Source organism: Purpureocillium takamizusanense, chromosome 5 (genome assembly GCF_022605165.1).
Source record: "Purpureocillium takamizusanense chromosome 5, complete sequence".
NCBI classification, from domain to species: Eukaryota; Fungi; Ascomycota; class Sordariomycetes; order Hypocreales; family Ophiocordycipitaceae; genus Purpureocillium; species Purpureocillium takamizusanense.
This window is the reverse complement of record NC_063072.1, coordinates 643,316-662,725: the sequence shown is the minus strand read 5'-3', so window position 1 is coordinate 662,725 and position 19,410 is coordinate 643,316. Positions and strand designations below refer to the sequence as shown.

Below are 19,410 nucleotides of genomic sequence, written 5' to 3'. Positions count from 1 at the left end.
CAACCCCGCAAGCTTGGACATGTCTGCAGGCTTTTCCGTCCCTGGCACCTGCGGGCCGCAGACCGCATTGCTGATGGGACCCGGCATTGGAGGTGACCCTTCGGACAGGCAGAGGACTTGGCCAGCCATGAGATACTGGCACCCTGCCCAGCCCCAGGTCTTCTTGTTGCGCTCCTCGATTTGAGAGACAGTCATAGAGTTTGCGAGTGCTATGGCGTAGCAGGTGTCGCCAGGGTTAACCGTGTAGGTCTTGCAGGAGCCATCTGGGCCGGGCTGGGGAGAAAAGTCGGGCAGTTCGCCGGGGGAGCAACAGACGTACTGACCGACCTTGAGTGTGCTGCAGAGGTCTCTGTTGCGGTTGTACCGACGCAACCTCCCCTCAGTTGTCTTGCATCGATTTGCGAGTGCCCAGCAACCGTCGTCTGCAGCAGCCTGTGTGTACTGACAGGTTGATCGTTTAGAAAGCTTGGAGTGTTCATCCGCTTCGAATGTAGCCTGTATGGATGAGCTATTGGACTGAGGCTCAATCTCTGATGGAACGGCTTTCTGCGTTTCGCTTTCGTTCATAGCCTCAACACAGCCCGCATCTTCCCACTGCTGAATGATTTTGATAACCGAGCTCAGCTCACCATCGCTGACTGCAGCAATGCCAAGTATTTCGGTGCTCTGAGAGAGATCATTGCACACTTGTGCAATAATCGAGTTAGCACTTGGAATCCTTTTCCTCTGGAATTCTAGGAGCACATGGATAACGCTTTGCTTGGGAAACTTGGAGCCAGCATACAGGCCCAAAACGGTGCGCCCGGCTTTAGACAGAACGACAATCGGGGTGTGTCCGCTGTCGTCTGTCTGGATCCAATTGATCAAGGCCCCAACCAGGTCCGATCTCTCGGACTCTATCCCATCAGCTGAGCTGTCATCGACTTCCCAAGAAATTTGCAAATTCGGCTTCTGATTCTCAGTACGAACACCAAGTCGCCCAGCCACAACGGGCGAGCCCGACTGGCTGTGAAACGGGAATGGCCACTCTCGGCGCGTTGGCTGATGATCAACTGTGCATGCAGGAAAGATTCCAGGCGTCGCCCCGACATGGACCCTGCTATGCAGACCCAAATTGACGATGATTGTCTGATTGCATGTTTCTACTCCGCGTGTGTCGTGGTAAGGTGTCCAACTGTTGCCTCTGTCACATGGCCTCGGACATCCGGACAAGTTTGAGAACGAGCCGTACGGCGATTCTTGTTGACTTCCAGAGATAAAAAATGACAACACGCATAACAAAAGCAATAGGGTTGAAAGGCCGCCAGCTGGTTGCTTGCCCGCTGGACCGTTGAGGTGCATTATGCGTTGCAAGATCATGGTCGCAATTTGAACTGCCTTGACTGTGAGGTCACGGCAGAGGCTTAATACGGTCCCCAGGTCCGCATATATAACGCTGCCTCGGTGCCTGGGGAGTACTGACATTGATCTCCCTCAGATGACTGCATTGTCCACATGCTGGGGCAGAGCGAGATGACTGCTGCCTGATTAATATCGGACCTCATATCTCCAGAAAAGGAACATGCATCTCGTTTGTCTTCAATACTTTGGGCATACAGTCTAGAGATAGCTGGGTACTGTTATCGAAGTAAAGCCTTCAAGTGGAGGCTGCTTTACAAACCCAAAAGCATAATGTGCATACGGTTGACAGCGCCGCACTCCTATTCTTAAAACCGAGCCGATATCAACCTCCAGATGCGGCAATTAATACCTTATTGTATTCTTGGTTCTAGAAGGGAGATGTATGTAACGGTTCAGTTGATGCAACGATCACAAGGAGGGGCTCTCTGTGTACCCAAATTCAGACTTTGGCACACAGGAGTAGAGCTTCGCACGACAGGAGGATCCTTTTTATGCTACGGCAGATTTCCCCTCTCGCTCTTTTGGTCGCCTCGACCAAGATTATACGTAGCGAGATATTGTTCCGCCCGTCTGAGACCCACCGAAGTACGGCCGGAGCCCGAAAAGTCGCCAAGCTTGATTATACAATCGACTGCTCGGCCTCCTGTATAGGGCATTATAGGAGGATGGTACGAGTGGTGGCCCTTACCTTCGACCATGAAGCCTTTAATAGCCAGTCATTACCTGATCTAGACGCTTGTATTCTACTATCATCAGTATTTTTGTCAAAACCCTAGCATAGTTACAGAGAAATGGCACCCATCTCGGGGGCTCATCTACGTTTGTGGTCTCTTCTCATCACCTTGGTGACAACGTCAGTTGTCAGTCGAGGGTAAGACACTCTATGCAGCTTCCAATCGTCACGTATCTTAAGTTCTTTGGCATGCCACTTACCTGATTGCCTATGTGGTAGATCCTATTTCCCGCCCCTTTTTTTCCAACCAGAATCTCTCCTCGAAGAACAGCCCTTCTGTGGTGCGCGATGCGAGCTAGACGTTTGTGGTGCAGGACAGTGTGCGGTGGCCGCAGACCTCAAGCTCATAGGCCGCGGTATACCAAGTCAACTCTACGACGCGGCAGGGCTAAACGGTACAATCGAAACTCCGCGGGTGCTCGAGAAGAGACTATTTCGGCTGGATGCCACTTCAAGCACATATGCAGGCGATGAGCATCCCTTGGGGGCCGAAATCGACCACTACCTTGTACAAGTCCACAACGGGCATGAGACGCTGTACTTTGGCGAGCCAGACGGCTTCTTCAATGGTGAGGAGAATTTTGATTTAGTGAACCAAGCCACTTCCCATTGATCTCTATAAATACCGGTATCTCACTCGCGCGAATTCCTTGGAACGTTGCTGACGACCTTGTCACACTCAGGCGATGAAGCCGCTGTTATGCACCAGCGGGAGTTTGGAGATGAGCCATTTCAGTTCGAGACAGGCGGCATACACGGATGCACCATGGTCAGTACCACATAGGGGAGCTTTCTAGTGAACTAGCGAAACTTTTGTAAGCTCATTTGAACACAGGTTGCCCTAATTTCCAACAGAGCTATCTGGATGGCGCACTTTTGGGAAACGTATTCTCACGGCACAGTAGATACCGGGACCGGTAGAAATCGCGCTTTTAAGGAAAGAGTTCTCGACGCCATGGAGGGAATCCCAGTAACACGTCCGACTCCTCACAAGGTCAAACTCGATGGGAACGGACAACCTGAGATGGGGAAACCCTACATCCCACCTGTGGGGAGCCCAATCAATCCGAGCCTTTTCAACCGCGATGATGATGAGACGAGGCTTTATATCTCTGTTCCGACCGTCATGGGGGACGACGAAAAGGAGCGTTACGCAGTGCGTAACAATGAAATCAAGAGAAAGGTGGAACAACTTATTGGTAAAAGGTTTAAGAAGGAAGAGTGCATCCTACCCTACCAAGCTCTAAATTACTTTGACACAGATGATGCAGCACTCATAGACAGGTCGCATAGAGGCATTTATTTATTCCAATACGATCCGGACAGCGACGGGCAAGGGCAAAGAGCATGGCGTCTATTCCTAGAAAAGCGCTGGAGATTCATGAAATTGCCTTAGCGGGGTCACTCTGAGTTAAAGGGTTAAATCAATCGCCATTTCACCAAGTTTATAATGTGGTTGGGAAAATGCTTCACAAACCGCAGTGCATCACTGAATTGTGTTCAACGATGTCTCGTTGGCAATGCCATGATAGATTTATACTTTCTTTTCGGGCACCGCCTTGGGCGACTTGTCATTCGCATATCCCCTGGGGTGACTGCTTGCATGAGTATTTATTTGATAGTGTTCCGGCTCCGTTGAACTTCATGAGCTTGTGATACCAAAAAAAGGAATATGGCCGATATACTTCTACCTCCAATTTGCGAGGGTGCCGGAAGGAAAAGAAGTATGGCTCGTCTTCAGATCTACATCAGGCCTTACCCATATATTCTCCGTAAAGAAGCCTCTTCGAGCACCAAAAAGGTAAGGAACTAATAGAGCGATCTAGATTGACTGCTGAAACTTAGCAATACATAGTGGAGCAAGAATAGGCGCCCATGCAGGTGATGCGGTGAAGTCGATATCTACTGAACCGAGAAGGTTTAAATAGTCACGAACCCGACGGTGATTGAACACCGGCAAGCGGTAGGCTCGCCCACTGGCCTCGTCGGTCCCCGATCGATCCTGGCCAAATACTGGTCCAAACATCCCTGAGATCATCCCTTTCATCGAAATCGGCCCTCAATAGCTCGCCGTCACTGTTGTTTCGTCGGCCTTCGTCGTGGGCAATCTCACGTACGCTCACAGTACCACTCACGCTGTCCCGTTGACATACCCAATTGCGCGCAACCCATTCCAGCACACGGTCAAAGTCGCTATCGTATGACAGTGGTGAGAATTCTCCCACGTTATCGACCTGTACCTTCAGATACCGAACGCAATTCTGCCTCTGCGCGGTAAGGACCTCGAAAATGGACAAGGCGAGGCGGGAGTCGACTGCGCTGTTGACAAGAGCACGGCGTAAAGTGCTCGTAGGGATGGGCCTTCTCGTGTCTAGTTGTGGCGCGGGATCACTTCGTCTGGACGGTCGAGAGCACGAGCAATTCAACCTCAGCGACAGATATTTTAATCGTGGGAGTTGTCCGAGTGTTCGGTAAATTGCTGTCTCCTGTTCATCTCCTTCGGTCCGAGGTACTAAAATCTCAAGTCTTTCTAGAACCGTACAATATGAAGGAAGTCGCTCAATATGTTGTGGCCGAAGGGCGAGCGGCATCTCGTCCCTCGAATCTGACCGCGATGGTACCCACTGGAACTGCCTTAGTGTCGCGCCGTGCTTCTCAAGTACTGCTTGTAATGTGGCTTCTCCTAAAAAGCCCCCTAGGAAGAGGGTTTCGAGAGGCCTCAATGTGCGCATGAACATGGCTATTTCTCCGTCCAAGGTATCTCCTGTCCATTCATCACGGCAAAAGAAGGTCAGAGCCAGCGACCGGAGAGATGAGAAGCCATCACACTGCGCTGCGCTATGTAGACGCCGAACATCGCGCAAGTATACATACTGGACCTTCAACTCTAATAATTCCTTGAAATTGGTGACTTCAGCCCAGCCATCGATCTCGGAGGAGCGGCAAGTCAGACGGTGAAGATGTCCATTCCTTGGTAAAGGGAATTGTAGGCCCTGGGCATTGAAGCCTTTCCACTTCGGTAGCCTGTCTTGAGGTATCTGCAAAGCTAGCCGCATCTGCGGGCTATAGCCAGGATAATCGGGCTCCATCTCAACAGATTTGAGGTTCGGTGCGGATGATGAAACCATTTGCATCACTGCATCCTTGTTGAATCCAATGCGCCCATCCACGTCAAACATAAACCATTTCATGGCGATGCTGCACAAACAAGGTGATGTTACCAGCATGTACTCATCTGAACTAATGGGTTGATGCGGGTCGCGTACAGGCTGATAGAGGCTCCTTAAGCTGAAATGGTTAACGTGAAGGCGGGCTGTTGGGCACTTCTCATGCACAGCCTGTAGCAAGCATGTGGGCACTTGGTCGGTGCAATCGTATACCAAGTCTGCCAGACAGGGCAAGCTCCCGATGAATTCTGCAACAGGCATCCACAAAGCGTTAACCTTCGCTTTCATCTCAGGCGTCGAGGCATAGAAAGGAGAGTACTTTCTTTGACCGTCCAGTGTCGAGCAGAGGGTTGTAGGAGCTTCAAAGAAGCTCTTGAGTTGTGGCAGTCTTGGCCTCTTTATTTCGACGTCATCCTCTCCAGAGCCGTCGTCTCGCGTCTGGGGCCTGGGTGCATGAGTGAGTGTCAAGCGTCGCACATAATGTGAGTGCAGATCATGGTTTGGCCTGAGCACCCGTTGCAGGCGGCTCAGGTCATGTTGAAGTTCTGGTGTATCTTTGAGACATATGTGCTGGAGACGGTAACGTCTGGAGATGGTGGCGTAGTGAACGCATGTAAGAGAAAAAGCACACAGATCCCTCTTGCTAGTAGCGAGGTACTCGCAGACGGCTTCCAGGGCAAGCAGTGGTAGCCTCTCCAACAAACAGGCAGTCGTAGAGCCCCATTGCTGGATTGAACTCGCCTCGGCTTGCATAGTTGACTCAGCAGGCAGGGCAGACAGTGATGGCGGAAAAAAGCGTGGTGTAGGAAATGGGGAATGAAGATGATGGTCGAGTTGATCTGACTGAGGCCACTGTTACTGGTAGCGAGGGGTACTGTAGGCTTTGCCTGTATTCTGCCTTGAGAATTGGAACTGGGGCCTACTCGATCAGCAGGCGAAGCCACGGCAGTCGACATACGGATCTCACCAACTTACTGCCGCATACGAACACACGAGAAAGAACCTCGATAACGTGCCAGACCGCTTCGTAAGGTTGCTGAGGTAGAAACGGCGTTTTCACGCGACCGACTTCACCAGGGCAATACTTTCATGGTATCGTCTCGATGGTAACATAGGGTCCGCAGATGGAACAAGCAGCATAAACAGTGACGTGGCGGATGTGACGGCAGACGAGTAACACGGCTGTTGGTTTACAGTCAGGTGGAGCTGTGAACCATCTGCATACAGGCAGTCGCTCCTTTGGGGGCAGGTAAGCGCAGCCCAGCAGATTGATCAATGCTCGCATCAACGAGGCATGCACAACTGCGGCTGCGACAACAGAGTTTCGTCGATCATGTCGAGCCATTGTTGCGTCAATCGAGCAAAAGTGTATCACGGGCACGCTCGTGGTGCACTAGTTATCAGGACTTTTATGCCGCAACAGCCATACGACAAATTGGAGCCGACTCCACTCATGGAGGAGCCACATGAATTTTCTAGTATGAACTCTCAACAATATCATAAGCAACGGTCCGTATAGCGCAAGCGGCGCGCTACACGAGGTGCTTGCTCATGCACCCACTCGACGAGGGAAACGGGAGTTGTTCCTCGACCCCCATGTTTCAATAAGCAGTCCCCAAATCGTTCCCACGCACCTCAATTTCCTCGTTTTACTAACCTTCGTATCGCAAACCACTGTAATAACGCCCAAATAAAAAGGAATATACTATATTAACCCTGATCCTAAGGCTAGCCCTAACCGCTACTAACCCTAAGATGTTTTGACTATGCGTCCCTTCTTAGCAGCTGTTATCGGGGTATGTTAGGTGTATTACGAAAGACTAGGTCAAAGTCGTACGCGCTACGATTTGGGGGCTTTCTATTGAAAAATAGGGGTCGAGGAATAACTCCTGGGAAATAGTGCTCATAGGGCCCCGTCCAACCCGTGTTGCTCGGGCCGGATGGCTCAACAACTCAACAGCCGTCGCTGAGCGTCATACTTCGGCCGATGCCACCAACTCAGGCCCCGCAAACGCTTTTCTGTAGTCTTGCTTTTACGATGGGGAAACGTAATGCGTGAGAGGCCAAGATGAATGCACACCTTCAACGCGGTTATGTCGAGTAATTCATGGCCATGATGAAGCTTTTTTCTCGCTCGGCGGTATACCTTCTTAAAAAGATAACTCAATGCAGTAGAACAAGGGTTCTATATAGTTCAATATCCGGAAAGGGACACGCACATCCTTGCAAAGTGGTACAGTGGTACGGAAGAAGTAGGAGGGTCTGACGCTTGCCTAGATGACACACGTTAACTGTAGGTTGCCATATTACTATGCCCCTGGGTCTAATTCAAGATGGGGTCATTCACCTACTATCCTTGGTTGTATCCAGGATATACCACATGGTGGGCCTTCTTCATCGTGCGGACAGCATGTCACTGGCGTGTTCCGTACCCGAAGTTGTCGAGACTCGTGACCGGAAAGCTCGGTGATTCCGAGACACGTGGACTTTATGGTAAGAACCGGATTCAGCCCATGGTCTGCGAGGAGATGATGTATATTACTGCCCGCATCAGTCTTACTCGGGTCCTGAATGCATCTTCAGTTCGAACTCAGGCCCCCTTTTGTGCACGAACAAACTACCCTACGCGGCTTGTCTTCTCATCCGCAACATGATCAAGTCTACCGCCATCACGGCCTGGCTTCTTGCCGCCCTCCATGCACACGGCCACGCGACCGTTTTGCCAGGAGCCTGTACCTTTAGCACGGCGGCCCGTGATGGTGACACCTGCTCGTCTATGGCTGAGGCCTGGGGCATAACTCAAGATGAATTTACGTCCTTCAACACGGGTATTGATTGTGCAAGTGGTTTAGAGGCGGGCCGCAATTACTGTGTGGAAAGTTCGACCACCCCCACACCCACAGGTGTAGAGTCCGTCCTCGAGGTGTCCTCATCAGTGGTCACCACTGCAACCACCACGCCCAGTCCCGTGCAGGCCCCGAACGGTAAGAGCTGAAATGGAATGTCTCGATACTGCTACGCGCCCTCGCTGATAAAAGAAATGGCAATAGAAAAAATCGTCACCCCAGTTCCTGCCCAGCCCGGTATGGTGTCCAACTGCAACGCCTTCTACTTGGTCAAGCTTGGAGAGACCTGCCAAAGCGTTGCCGACCAGCACGGCATTTCCGTCGCGGACTTTATGGTTTGGAACGCCAATGTCGGCAGCTCTTGCAATGGTTTATGGGCAGGCGCTAATGCCTGCGTGGCCGTCGTTGGCGGACAGCGGGCGACGGTCCCTACGCAGTCTCCGAACAGGTATATCATCTGCCACTGCCCCTATGTCCAATCTACGCAATCCTGACACGAGTCCTTTCACTACATGTAGCATTGAGACTCCCCGGCCGGCCCAACCGCAGATGGTTCATAACTGCAATAAATTCCACCTCGTGAAGAAAGGGCAGTCCTGTTCTACAGTCGCGTCTAAGTATGGCATTAGCTTGGATGATTTCATGCGTTGGAATCGTGGAGTGGGGAAAGACTGCTCTACCCTCTGGGCCGATGCAAACGCCTGTGTAGGCGTTACCCTATAGATAGTATGTCAAAGAGGACACTGGCGACACGCAGTCTCCTTGGGTATCTTTTAAGATGATTCGTCCTCGAAGTGCTGAAAGTCCTGTCTCTGGGCGTGGAGTGCCGTCGAAGAGTATTCCCCCCCGTTCCATGCATCGTTTAGACCGACGGCGTACCCTCGACCCGATATTCAGACCAAGGCGTTGCGCATGCTTTCTTGTTTGAGACCTGCTACACCAACATGCTGCGAAACAAGCTGCGACCTAACATCTGGTTTGGGACTACCGATGTAGAGTGAAGAACTTCCACGTTTCCAGTGAACTCGATCCATCGCACGCCCACAGTGAGACTTATAGCCCGTTCAGCAACCGATGGGATATGTGCTTGTGCTCATCCCCGAGAAATGTTGGGTCTATGCCACCACATTACTGGCGTCCGTGTCCTGGGCATCCCGTGGCCAGCTTTGGTCGCTGAGGCGTTGCTGTGCACCATTATGACTCAAGATGGCCATCAAATCGGCGTCTTCGGGTGCGCCAACAGCAGTAGAAGCGTTTCTGTCCCGTCTAAATTTGCAACCTGCCTAGAATGGCTCGCCGAGATTTATGGCAGTTATAGCGTGCTGTTCATCAGCCACGGCGTAGTAGTAGTCACGCAGGCCGGCAGCGCTATCGCCTAACATGACAACTCTAGCAACGCTAATGAATATACTCAATGAATATTCCATCGCGGACCGCGCAGCTAGCTTACGTCAAAGCTAAGATTGCACCTTAAACAACGAGCCGGAATATATAGCAGGCTACCTAACGACAGACTTAGTCGTCGTCGCGCGCTAGCTCAGGCTAGGAACTATATTTAGGTATAGCGAGCTATATAGTATAAGATTAGCTAGAAACAAATTAGGGTAGAAACCCTATAACTAGAGAAAACCGGCTCTGCGAATAGTACTACTTATTACCTTTAGCGTAACTCGCGATTTACTTAAGATATTAGCGTTTAGTAAATATTATTATTAATATAGTTTATGTAATACTTAAATATAAGTAGTAAAGAGATTAAAAGATATTAATTATTAAGAATAACGGGGTCGTCTTAAAATAATTCTCCCCTTTCTCTAGACGTAATTATTATCGACGATATAGTAGTAAAGTCCTTATTTCCTAGTAGCTAAAACACAGATATTAGTTACTAGGTATATCGTTAAGGTCGCGTAACGGTTGCGCGACCTTTCGGGGCGGCTCGCGTTGGGCATCTATGCATTACCTTATTAGCTTACGCGGTCCTACCGGAGCTAAATCCGCATCTTCCACCGAATCGTTCGGGACTATATCCGAGGCTCGTGGGTTGCATTAGAAAAAGGTACCGGGATCGACGACAGGAACTGCTCTTTTGGTTGGGAGATGGACAGGATTGGGAGGGTCATCAGTCCGGTTATGCACTAATAACCCGGGCGCAAGCAATATGAACCCCTCATTGAACCCTCTTTCAAGCCGGACGCCACGACGGGCCGTCAGGGTTCAACCCGTCATACAAGGCGGAAGAGGGGTTTCTGCAGTGAACGTCATGACTTTCATCATGCGGCCGCGGGGAAAGAGAGAGAAGAAGGGGGGGGAGGGGGGGCAAGTCTAGTAATTGCAGGGGGGCGATTGTGGCAACTTTTGCTTGCTTGACACAAAACGCCATCAATCCCAACTCGGCAGAACAACACATGACAGCAAACACAACTCACGGCAACCTGCAGCCGCCTTCAAACGCTAGTATCCGGTGTGTGGCGCGCGGGCGGGCGCTCGCGCCGGGAATATACTTCACGGAAAGCATCCATCCGACAAGCAACCTCCAAGCCGCCCGCCCGCCCCCCACGTTCCCGACATATTGCATCGACTAGTTGGTAAAAGCCAACAATCCGTCTGACGAAATAGATAATACCCAGTGACGCGGTTGGGGGGCCGTCGCCAGCCACCGCCACATCCTTCCCTCTATCATCATCGGAGATGACTCTCGTGCTGACTATGTAGCACGCCCAATTTGATGCCCACCAAGTAGTACGAGACGGGAAGACAGGAACAAGAAAATGCAAGGGGCCCGTCGCGTGGGTAGGTGGGGAGCACGAGATCAAAATGGATGGATTAACGACGGGAGTGGCCGCTGCCGCCACCAGACCGCCGCTGTCACCGCAAATCCTCCCCGGTGCGGTACACCCGCCCGCCCGCCCCCATGGGATCAAATGGATGACACAGGCGGTCCGCACCGTGTTCATGTTGGTCAGAGTCCCGTAGCACATCTACTATATATATGTATGTTTGTATATCGCCACGAACAATAAGCAGCAAGGCAGCACTACATGTACAGCTCGCCCGGGCTGTGTACACACGCCCGCGTTGTCAATGCTTCCCTCCTGCACGCCTGCCCCCCCCCCCCTCGTCTTGTTTATTACCTGCCGTGAGACGAGATGGCGCTCTTGGGGCGACGGGGGGGAGGGGAGGAGGGGGCGTCACATATGCAGCCTGCCGTATAACAGGAACCTGTCTGTATCTCGTAGGCAACTAAGGTAGGTAGTACCAGACCTGCGCAGGATCGCATTGATATGTACGGAGGTAGCCGACGACGGGCTCGAACCCGTCATCCCGCCTCAATATTGAGTTCTCTCTCTCTCTCTCTCTTTCTCGCATGGCTTTTTTTTTTGTTTCCCTTCTCTCTATCTTTTTCTTCTTTTCTAATCTCGGGATCAGGGAGCATTTGATGTCATTCAGTCAATCAGTCAAGTCAACTTCCGATGGAACGGGTATCATGACACTTTTTTTTTCATGTCATGTGCACGACCGGTGAAAAGTGAATGGCTTGAGTGAATTGAGTCTCCGGTGGTGGAATAGTGGTGGTAGTAAAGTAATGGTGGTTGTGCCGGAGTGAGCTTGTTGGGACGGTGGGTGGCCCGTCCTTCATGTATGTCAGTTCGTCCCCCCTTTCCGCACCTCTGATAACGCCCGAGGCTCCAGTCCCGTCGCTACGTCTGGTATACATACATACATACTACTACCTAACAACTCGATGGCGCCCTGTAATCACGAGCGTCTCATCTCTTCCGAAAAGGAGAAGAACAAACGTCAACACGAGCGTTCCACATTAACCATACCCGCATATACTTGTTCAATCGTAATCATTCACAACCATACCGACGTGTACGTCCTTCAATCGTAACCATACTCATAAGCATAAGTATAAGGTACAAGGTATACCCGCTGGGGATACTGCCAACTGCATCCACAACTGCGACTGCGACTCCTCTCCATGCGTATAGTATAGGTTCTACTAATCCCCAGCCACCAGACTCATGCATGCATGCACCAACTCCCCCTCCCCCGAAAACGCCGCCCCGCACCGTCCCCCAAGGAAAGACCGCCACCGCCACCGCATGGAAACCACGGCCATGTGCAAAACCCCCCCAAACGCCGCGCCAAAAACAAAAGACAGAAACGTAAACTTAAACTTAAACGGACAGCAAGCAGCACCAAGACCAACCCAAAGCCACCATTGCCGCCAACGTTGGGACAGCCAACCCATCATCGTACAAAACACGGCAAGGAGGGGACAGGGGGAAGGGGGCTCGTTCATCCCATCCCATCTCACAGCGCCCGCCCCGGCATCGTGCTGCTGTCAAACGGATTCTCCCGCTCCTCCGCCGGGTGCGACCACTTCGGCGGCCGGTACTCGTCCACGCTGACCCTAACGTGCTGTCTCTGTGGTGGCGCCGTCTGCTGCTGCTGCTGCTTCTGTTGCTCGTAGCTCCCACGCGTCCGGCCCTCGTCGTCGTCGTCACCGGCGTGACGGTGCACCACGCGGCCGCCTTTCCCGCTGCCGATGCCCTCGCGCATCTCAATGCCCCCACGCGCGCCGTACTCTTCCTCCTCATCGCTAACATCGCTCCGGTCATCATCATCAGCATCGTCATCATCACAGACGCCCTCGTCGTCAGCACCGCCGCCGCCAGCATGCATCCGCATCACGCACCGCAGACCCTTATCCTTCTCGATGCGCTGCATCAGGTCCTGGTCCGTGGGCCAGTACACCCGCCGCACGCCCTGCACCACCAGCTCCAGCGCCACCAGCACCGTCAGGCCCAGCAACATCGTCGTCCACCACTGCAGCTCACGCCCAAAGTTGCGCAGGAACGAGTCCCGCACAATGTACGGTCCCACCTGGCGCTTGTACACGGCTGACAGGATCATGTTCCAGAGGAACCAGCCCCCGACGGAGATGATGAGCCCGCCGAATATGACGGCCGTCTTGCTGTGCACCTCTAGCACTCTACAAACCGGGTCAGCATATGCCAGGAAACAAGCAAGCACCCGCGAAGAAGAAGAAAAAGAGGAAGGAAGGAAGAAAGCACTCACAAGAGCTTGATGTTGATAAAGATGACGGCCACGGTGAAGCAAATCACGCCCATAGCAAACAGCCCCGTGTCGTTGGTAAACAGGGCCCGCGCGTACACCCCGTACATGGTGAAGAAGATGACGAGGCTCTCCGCGGTGCCCATAATCATCCAGCCAAAGTACTGCGCAAAGTTGAAGCCCTCGTTGCGCTGGCCAAACGTGTACAGCTCCGGCACCGCCAGCAGCGTCTCAGGCGCCAGGTCGCGGTCGAAGATGCCAAGCAGGATGACGGGGAGCGACGTAAAGGCACTATTAAAGACGGTCAAGCTCCACGACTCGAAGAGCGACGTTCCCGTGTACCCCGTGTACCGCTGAAAGTGCGCCTGCACCAGGAAGAACACTATTTCCTTCCAGAACGTGGCCAGGACGTACTTGCCCGTGCGCAGGTAGTTCCAGCGGCCGTGGACGAGCAGCAGCTTCTGCAGGAACCGGAACTGCGCGATGGAGTAGTCGGCGATGCGCGACGCCTGCAGGCCCTCGCGCCCGGATATGCCGATGCCCACGTGCGACGCCTGGATCATGCCAATGTCATTGGCACCGTCGCCAATCGCCAGCGTCATACAGTCTGGGACGTGGCGACGGATCGACTTGATCAGGTCCGCCTTTTGCGACGGCGACGCCCGGCAGCAGATGACCGAGTCCACACGCACCACGAGGTCGTTGAAGAGCAGCAGCGAGTCGTTATCTGCGTCGATGGCGGCGAGCGTCTGCCCATCCACGACGAGCACCGAGTGCGGCACCATGCCCCGGCCCACCTCGTTGAGGATCGTCGTCATCGACTCCTGCAGGTTGCCCTCGGCGACGTCGAGGATGTAGAGCTCAGAGTAGGGCTTGCAAAGCCGGGCCGAATGGCCGATGTTGATGGCCGTCTCGCGCTTGTCGCCCGTGATCATCCAAATCTTGATGTTGGCGCGCCGCAGCTTGTCAATCGTCTCTGGCACGCCCTCCTGCAGCTTGTCCTCGATGGCCGTCGCCCCGGCGAGCTCGAACCTTTGCTCGATCTGCTCACCGGCCTCTTCGATGAGCATCTGGCGGTCCACGAGGCTCGTCTGCGCCCGGTGGTACTGTTCCTTCCAGCTGGCGTACGAGTCCTCGTCGACGTACCGGTACGCGTAGAGCAACGTCCGCAGGCCCTCGGACGCAAAGTCGTCGACGTGCTGGAAGCATCGCTCGAAGACGGCAGCCTCGTTGCTGGCCAGGGACTCGTCGACCCAAGAGCCGTGGTCAAACGAGCGCGTGGGCAAGTCGGTCGATGCGCGCGGGGACGGCAGCTCTTCCGTTCGGCGCCTGTTGAGCCACGACGCGACCCCGTCCGACTGCGCAAGCCGGGCAAGGTCCGTTGATCGTCTACCGAGGCTCAGCCTCAAGCCGCCGCCCTCCCTCACGTCGCTCGAATCGGCGCGCCTCATGGCGAAGCTCGTCCTGGGTGTCCCCTTGGCGCTGCCGCCCTGCTCGCTCATCCGCCGCAGCGCCTTGTCCTGTTCAAACGTCTTCCGCAAGCTGGCCCTGCGGCTAATGTCCTTGGCCTTTTGCTCCGCCAGGTGGCTCAGCTTGAGGCGAGACATAATGACGTTATCGGCGCCCTTGCAGAAGACGCAGATGCGCCCGTCCGGCATCCTGATGACGATGGACATGCGCTTCCGCTTGCTACTGAACTCGACCACGTCCAGAACCTGGTACGTCTCGACATGCAGAGACCCATCCGCATCCCGCGTCTGCAGCTTTATGGACTGGGCAGGGCGGTCAATGAGCAAAAATCCCAGATCGCGTGCCGCCTCGACCAGTGCGAGCTCGTCGGGGGAGGCAGCTTGGAAGGCCAGCTCCCCGCCGTCCTTGTATTCAGGCAGGCAGGTGTGGCAGAGAGCAATGCACAGCAAGAAATGCTTGGCCTTGCGTGAAAATGTCGTGTTTGGCCTGCGTTGGATGTAGTCAAGCAGCTGCTCCGTCTTCATCTCCGGCTCGTCGTCGGGACGGACGGAAGATTTCCAGTGTGGCATGGAGCTCAACGAGCCCTGCCGAGCCGGGTACGGCTTTGCCTTGATGCTCATGTCATCGTCTTCGTCGTCTTCTTCCGGCAGCGCCTTCATCGGCGCCGACGAAATGGCCACATCCCTGCCTTTGCCCTTGGCGTGCTTGGCCGCCGCCGCGTCCCTCTGGAGGTCCATGTCGTGCAGGCAGGCCACGCCGGCGACGCTGAGCTTGCGGAAGCGCATCAAGTTCTGCGTCATGGTCCCCGTCTTGTCCGAGAACACGTAGCTCACCTGCCCCAGGTTCTCCAAGATGGTTGTCGTGTTGGCCACCATGGGCGTGTCCGTTACCGGATCGTACATGTCGACGTCGCGCATGAGCAGAAACTGCCCGATCTTGATAATCTCCATGCTGATGTACAGCGAGACGGGAATCAACGTGTTGAACATGAGAATGAAGCCGACGAAGATTTCCTTGAACGTAACGTGGCCGTTATAGACGGGGGAGCTGGGGAGGAAGGCCGAAGCAGTGGCGTGTACGCTGGGCTCCCAAAGGTAGTAGCCGGCCGTCAGCCCGCCCGCCAGTCCCAGGACGACGAGAATCTGGAACAGAACCATCTTGTTAATGATGGTCTGCATGGCGGGCTTCTTGGCGCGGACGTGTTTGTTCGCGTTCATGCGAATCTTGCACTCCTCGCCCGAGTTGACCACGAGGCCAGTGGCTTCCGACGTGTTGCGGAGGGTCGAGCCGCGGAAGATGACATTGTTAAGGGAGAGAGGAAGCGTCTCACCGTCATCGACCGCCACTCTTCCCTCGTAGCTGTACAGATCGAGGTTGGGGTCCTCGGAGACAATGGTGGCCTGCGCAGACATGATGCCTTGGACGGTGCTGCACCGCTCAACCAGCAGAGGGCACGTCTGCTTGCTCTTGAGGTTGGTCTCGCCGTCGAGGGCCATGGTCTCGATGTACGCCACGCCATTGGGCCCCGTGGCATGCAGCAGGACCATGTCGGCGGGGGCAGCCTGGTCTCGTCGCAGCCGCAACACGTCGCCGACGCGCACGTCTTGCCATTGAACGGTCACCCAGCTGGCGGCGCCCGTGCCAGGCCTGCTGCCGCCGCCGCCGCCCTCTAGATCTCGCAAGGCGGCCTCCTCGATATCGCCTGGCCTCTTTCGCGAAATACCGGACGGCTTCAAACCGCCGCTGCTCCGGACACCGCACGCCAGCACAGATGCCGGGCTTCGGTTCTCGACCTTGTCGAGCTTGTACCGCCTGTAGTCGTCGTATCCTTCTTTGCCCATGCTAAAGGCCACAAAGAGACCCAGGGGCACGGCGGTGGTCCAGCGTCCGACGGTGCTCAGGCCGGGAATCATCTGCAGGATGGCCATGATGAGGAAGTAAAAGTTGCCAATTTTGCTAAATTGGAAAATGAGCTGCTTGGGGATGAAGTCGTAGAGGGTGTATCTGCTCGACCGGATGAAGTTGCTGATGTAGGGCTTGCCGCTGCGCTCGTCGACAAGACCCTCTGGGCCGACGCCTGAGGGGCAGAGAGGAACATGGCGGCCGTCTGCCGTGGGCGGGAGCGGCTTGCGGCGCAAGAGGCCTTGGACGATGAACCGCTGGTAGAGAAGGGCCAGCTGCTCCGTTGCGCGCTCTGTTCGAGAGACCCTCCTTAACCGCCTCTTGTTCCCGCCACGTCGCCAAAAGAACAGTCGCGACGCCTTGTTGGTCCCATGCGACGTTACCAGCTGCACGTCTTCGCCAGGGCGCTTTTCCGTTCCTTCAGCAACTTCTTCGCATGAGGGAGCAGCAGTGCCTCGCTGCTTTTTCGGGGGGTCGGCCATTGGGGCCGTCGAGGGTATCGTCTGCAACTCGTGGACGTCATATCCCCTTCTCGCGCCGCCGTGCTCGCCAGCCAGCGACCTCGCGCGGGCCGAGGCGAGTCCCGTGGTAGCGGACGACGACGAGCTCGCCCGTCGGGGCGGCGTCGGGCGGACGTAGGGGTATCGCTCGTTCAGTGCGGCCAGGTCGTCGCGGGCATTGGGGTCGGCGATGGCGTTGCGGGCGTCGTGTCCCGCGGCTTCGTCACGGCCGGGCGCCATGTGGTCGTGGGGTGGTTTGTAGTCGTCGTCGTCGTCGTCGCCCTCGCCGAGTATGTCTCAGCATGGGAATGCCCCCAGGCTCAGGATGAAACACGCCCCGCGTTCGGATCGCATTCCTCGTGCGCGTGCTCTCGGCGTGTTGGTCGCGTCTCGTATAGTAGTAACTAAGTGGTGGTGTTCGTCTCAGGGCTGGCTGGTCGGGCTCTTCCGTCTCTCGTCCGGGTAAGCCTTGTACTTGCTGCTGTCACCCGCGCATGTGCTTGTTCGAAAACTATGCTCGTAATTGTATGTACTGATTCCAAATTGCGAAAATGACGGCCCGGAGGGGGGGAAGCAAGGGAGGATAGCCGGCGCAGGCTGGTAAGCGAAAGCAGCGGCGCGGCGCAATCGCCCGGGGGTGGTCTTGAAGCGATCGACAGATCAGAGGTGGGAAACGGACGGCGCAGCGGGACACGGCGATCTGCACCCACGACGGACGTCGCACGCACGGCTCAAGAATGACAGAATGAAGCCAAGGCGCAGCAGGAGGGAAATGAAGACAGAAAGGATGCAACTGCAACCAAAGCGGCCCACGGCAAAGACGCACGCATGCACGCAGGCCTGGTTCGGCTGGCTGGCTAGCTGACGACGAGTCGTCCAAGAACCTGGACTGGACTGGGACCGCTGCCACTGTATCTTACCTCTACTGGGCGGCTGTGCCAGGGGGGGGGGCGCTGGCCTGGAAGCAGTGGAGGAAAATGGGCCTCAGCCGCTTACGACTTCGCCCTCTTTCCCCAGACGCAACCTACGTGGCGCAGTCCGCCCGGGGCGGTGCTCGGCGCCTTCACCACCTGCAATTGGCCCTCTGTTCCCACCCTTCTTGGGCGACGACGACCCAAGCGGCCCCCATCCCTACTCGTCCTCGTCTTTCTCTCTCCTCGGCGCCTCAGAATCATCACCAGATAATGCACGCCCAGCATTTGTCTCTCGGTATACCCTTCCCCCTGTGAAAGTTCCTATACGGGAGGACGAGGAACAGCCACCAAAGTTCACCCCCCGTCCAACAAAGTGTTCCCCTGCCCTTGCCCTTGCCCTTTCCCTTTTCCCCCCCTGGCGCGACAGAAAACTGACGCCACAAGCCCATCAGCTGCCTGCCCAGAATGAGCAGACTAGTATTAGCAAGCACCTACTGTATGCAAGGTAGTTCCGCCCGCCTACCGCCCCCCTTTTTCTTTGGTGGTTGCCCAAAAACTCAAAAGCCACCGCCTCGTCACGGCCCTCCCCCTATTTTCGGTACTGTACCTACTGTGCCGACCGGGGCCTCGCTCATCGCCCTTCTAGAAGGGCAAGAAAAGAAAAAAAAAAGGCACCGCCGTTTGCAATTGCACTGCGCCGATCCCGTGCTGCGCATAGTAACTTAGTAGATACAAAAGCAAGGTGCTTCGTAAGTTCGCGGCACGTGCGCCCGCCGTCTCTACGTACGTGCGGCCTGTTGCTACGCCTGATCGACAGAAACCACCATGAGGCGCGTGCATACTAATGTTCTCCATCATCAATCAACTTTTGTTCGGCCTCGTTCCAGCCACCATGACCGCCCGCCAGCCAGCCAGCATCCACCACCATCACCACCACCAACAGGGCGCTGGCGCCCTTGGCCCTCACGCCCAATCCAGTGCCCACCTGCCGCCACGGGGGGCGGGCGGGCGAGGCGCGAGACATGCTCGGTCGATACCTTAGTAGGTAGGTCTAAGTTAAGTTTGCAGGCTTGGGCGGCACCGCTCTCGATCGGGGCGACGTTCGTTTCCCGTTCCCGCTCCTCCCTTTGTCCCAGCCATCCCGCCGATACCTCTAGTATAAAGTAGTACTACTAAAGTAGCTACGTAGATGCACCGCCCACCCGCCGCCGCTGTCGCCGGGAGTTTGTTTAAGCTCAAGGTTCTCCCGCGCGTCTAGCATGATAAGCACATGGGCTTGTTCAAACGTACGGACGTACAGTACAGTACAGTACAGTAAGTACACATCGTACCAAGATGCAGTCCCATCTTGCCAGGGTCTTCCACCCCTCCCCCCCGCCCTAGCATCCCGTC

The 19,410-nt window shown here is 55.0% G+C and overlaps 1 protein-coding gene across 1 annotated transcript; it reads right to left on the bottom strand.

Annotated features, from left to right (window-relative positions):
• Window positions 1-11,880: 11,880 nt before the first annotated feature.
• DNF3_1 (drs2 neo1 protein) lies at window positions 11,881-17,980 on the bottom strand. The gene is made up of 2 exons (XM_047987104.1): window positions 13,236-17,980; window positions 11,881-13,149 (listed from the first exon to the last, which is right to left on the bottom strand). Exons 1-2 carry the CDS (start codon window positions 17,342-17,344, stop codon window positions 12,468-12,470), a joined length of 4,791 nt encoding a protein of 1,596 aa, XP_047843088.1. The 5' UTR covers window positions 17,345-17,980; the 3' UTR covers window positions 11,881-12,467.
• Between the last annotated feature and the right edge of the window lie 1,430 nt (window positions 17,981-19,410).

Coding starts and splice junctions, on each gene's coding strand:
- DNF3_1 (XM_047987104.1), bottom strand. CDS start 17,344: ATGGCGCCCGGCCGTGACGAAGCCGCGGGACACGACGCCCGCAACGCC. Junction 13,150..13,235: donor TTTATCAACATCAAGCTCTT/GTGAGTGCTTTC, acceptor CCCGGTTTGTAG/AGTGCTAGAGGTGCACAGCA.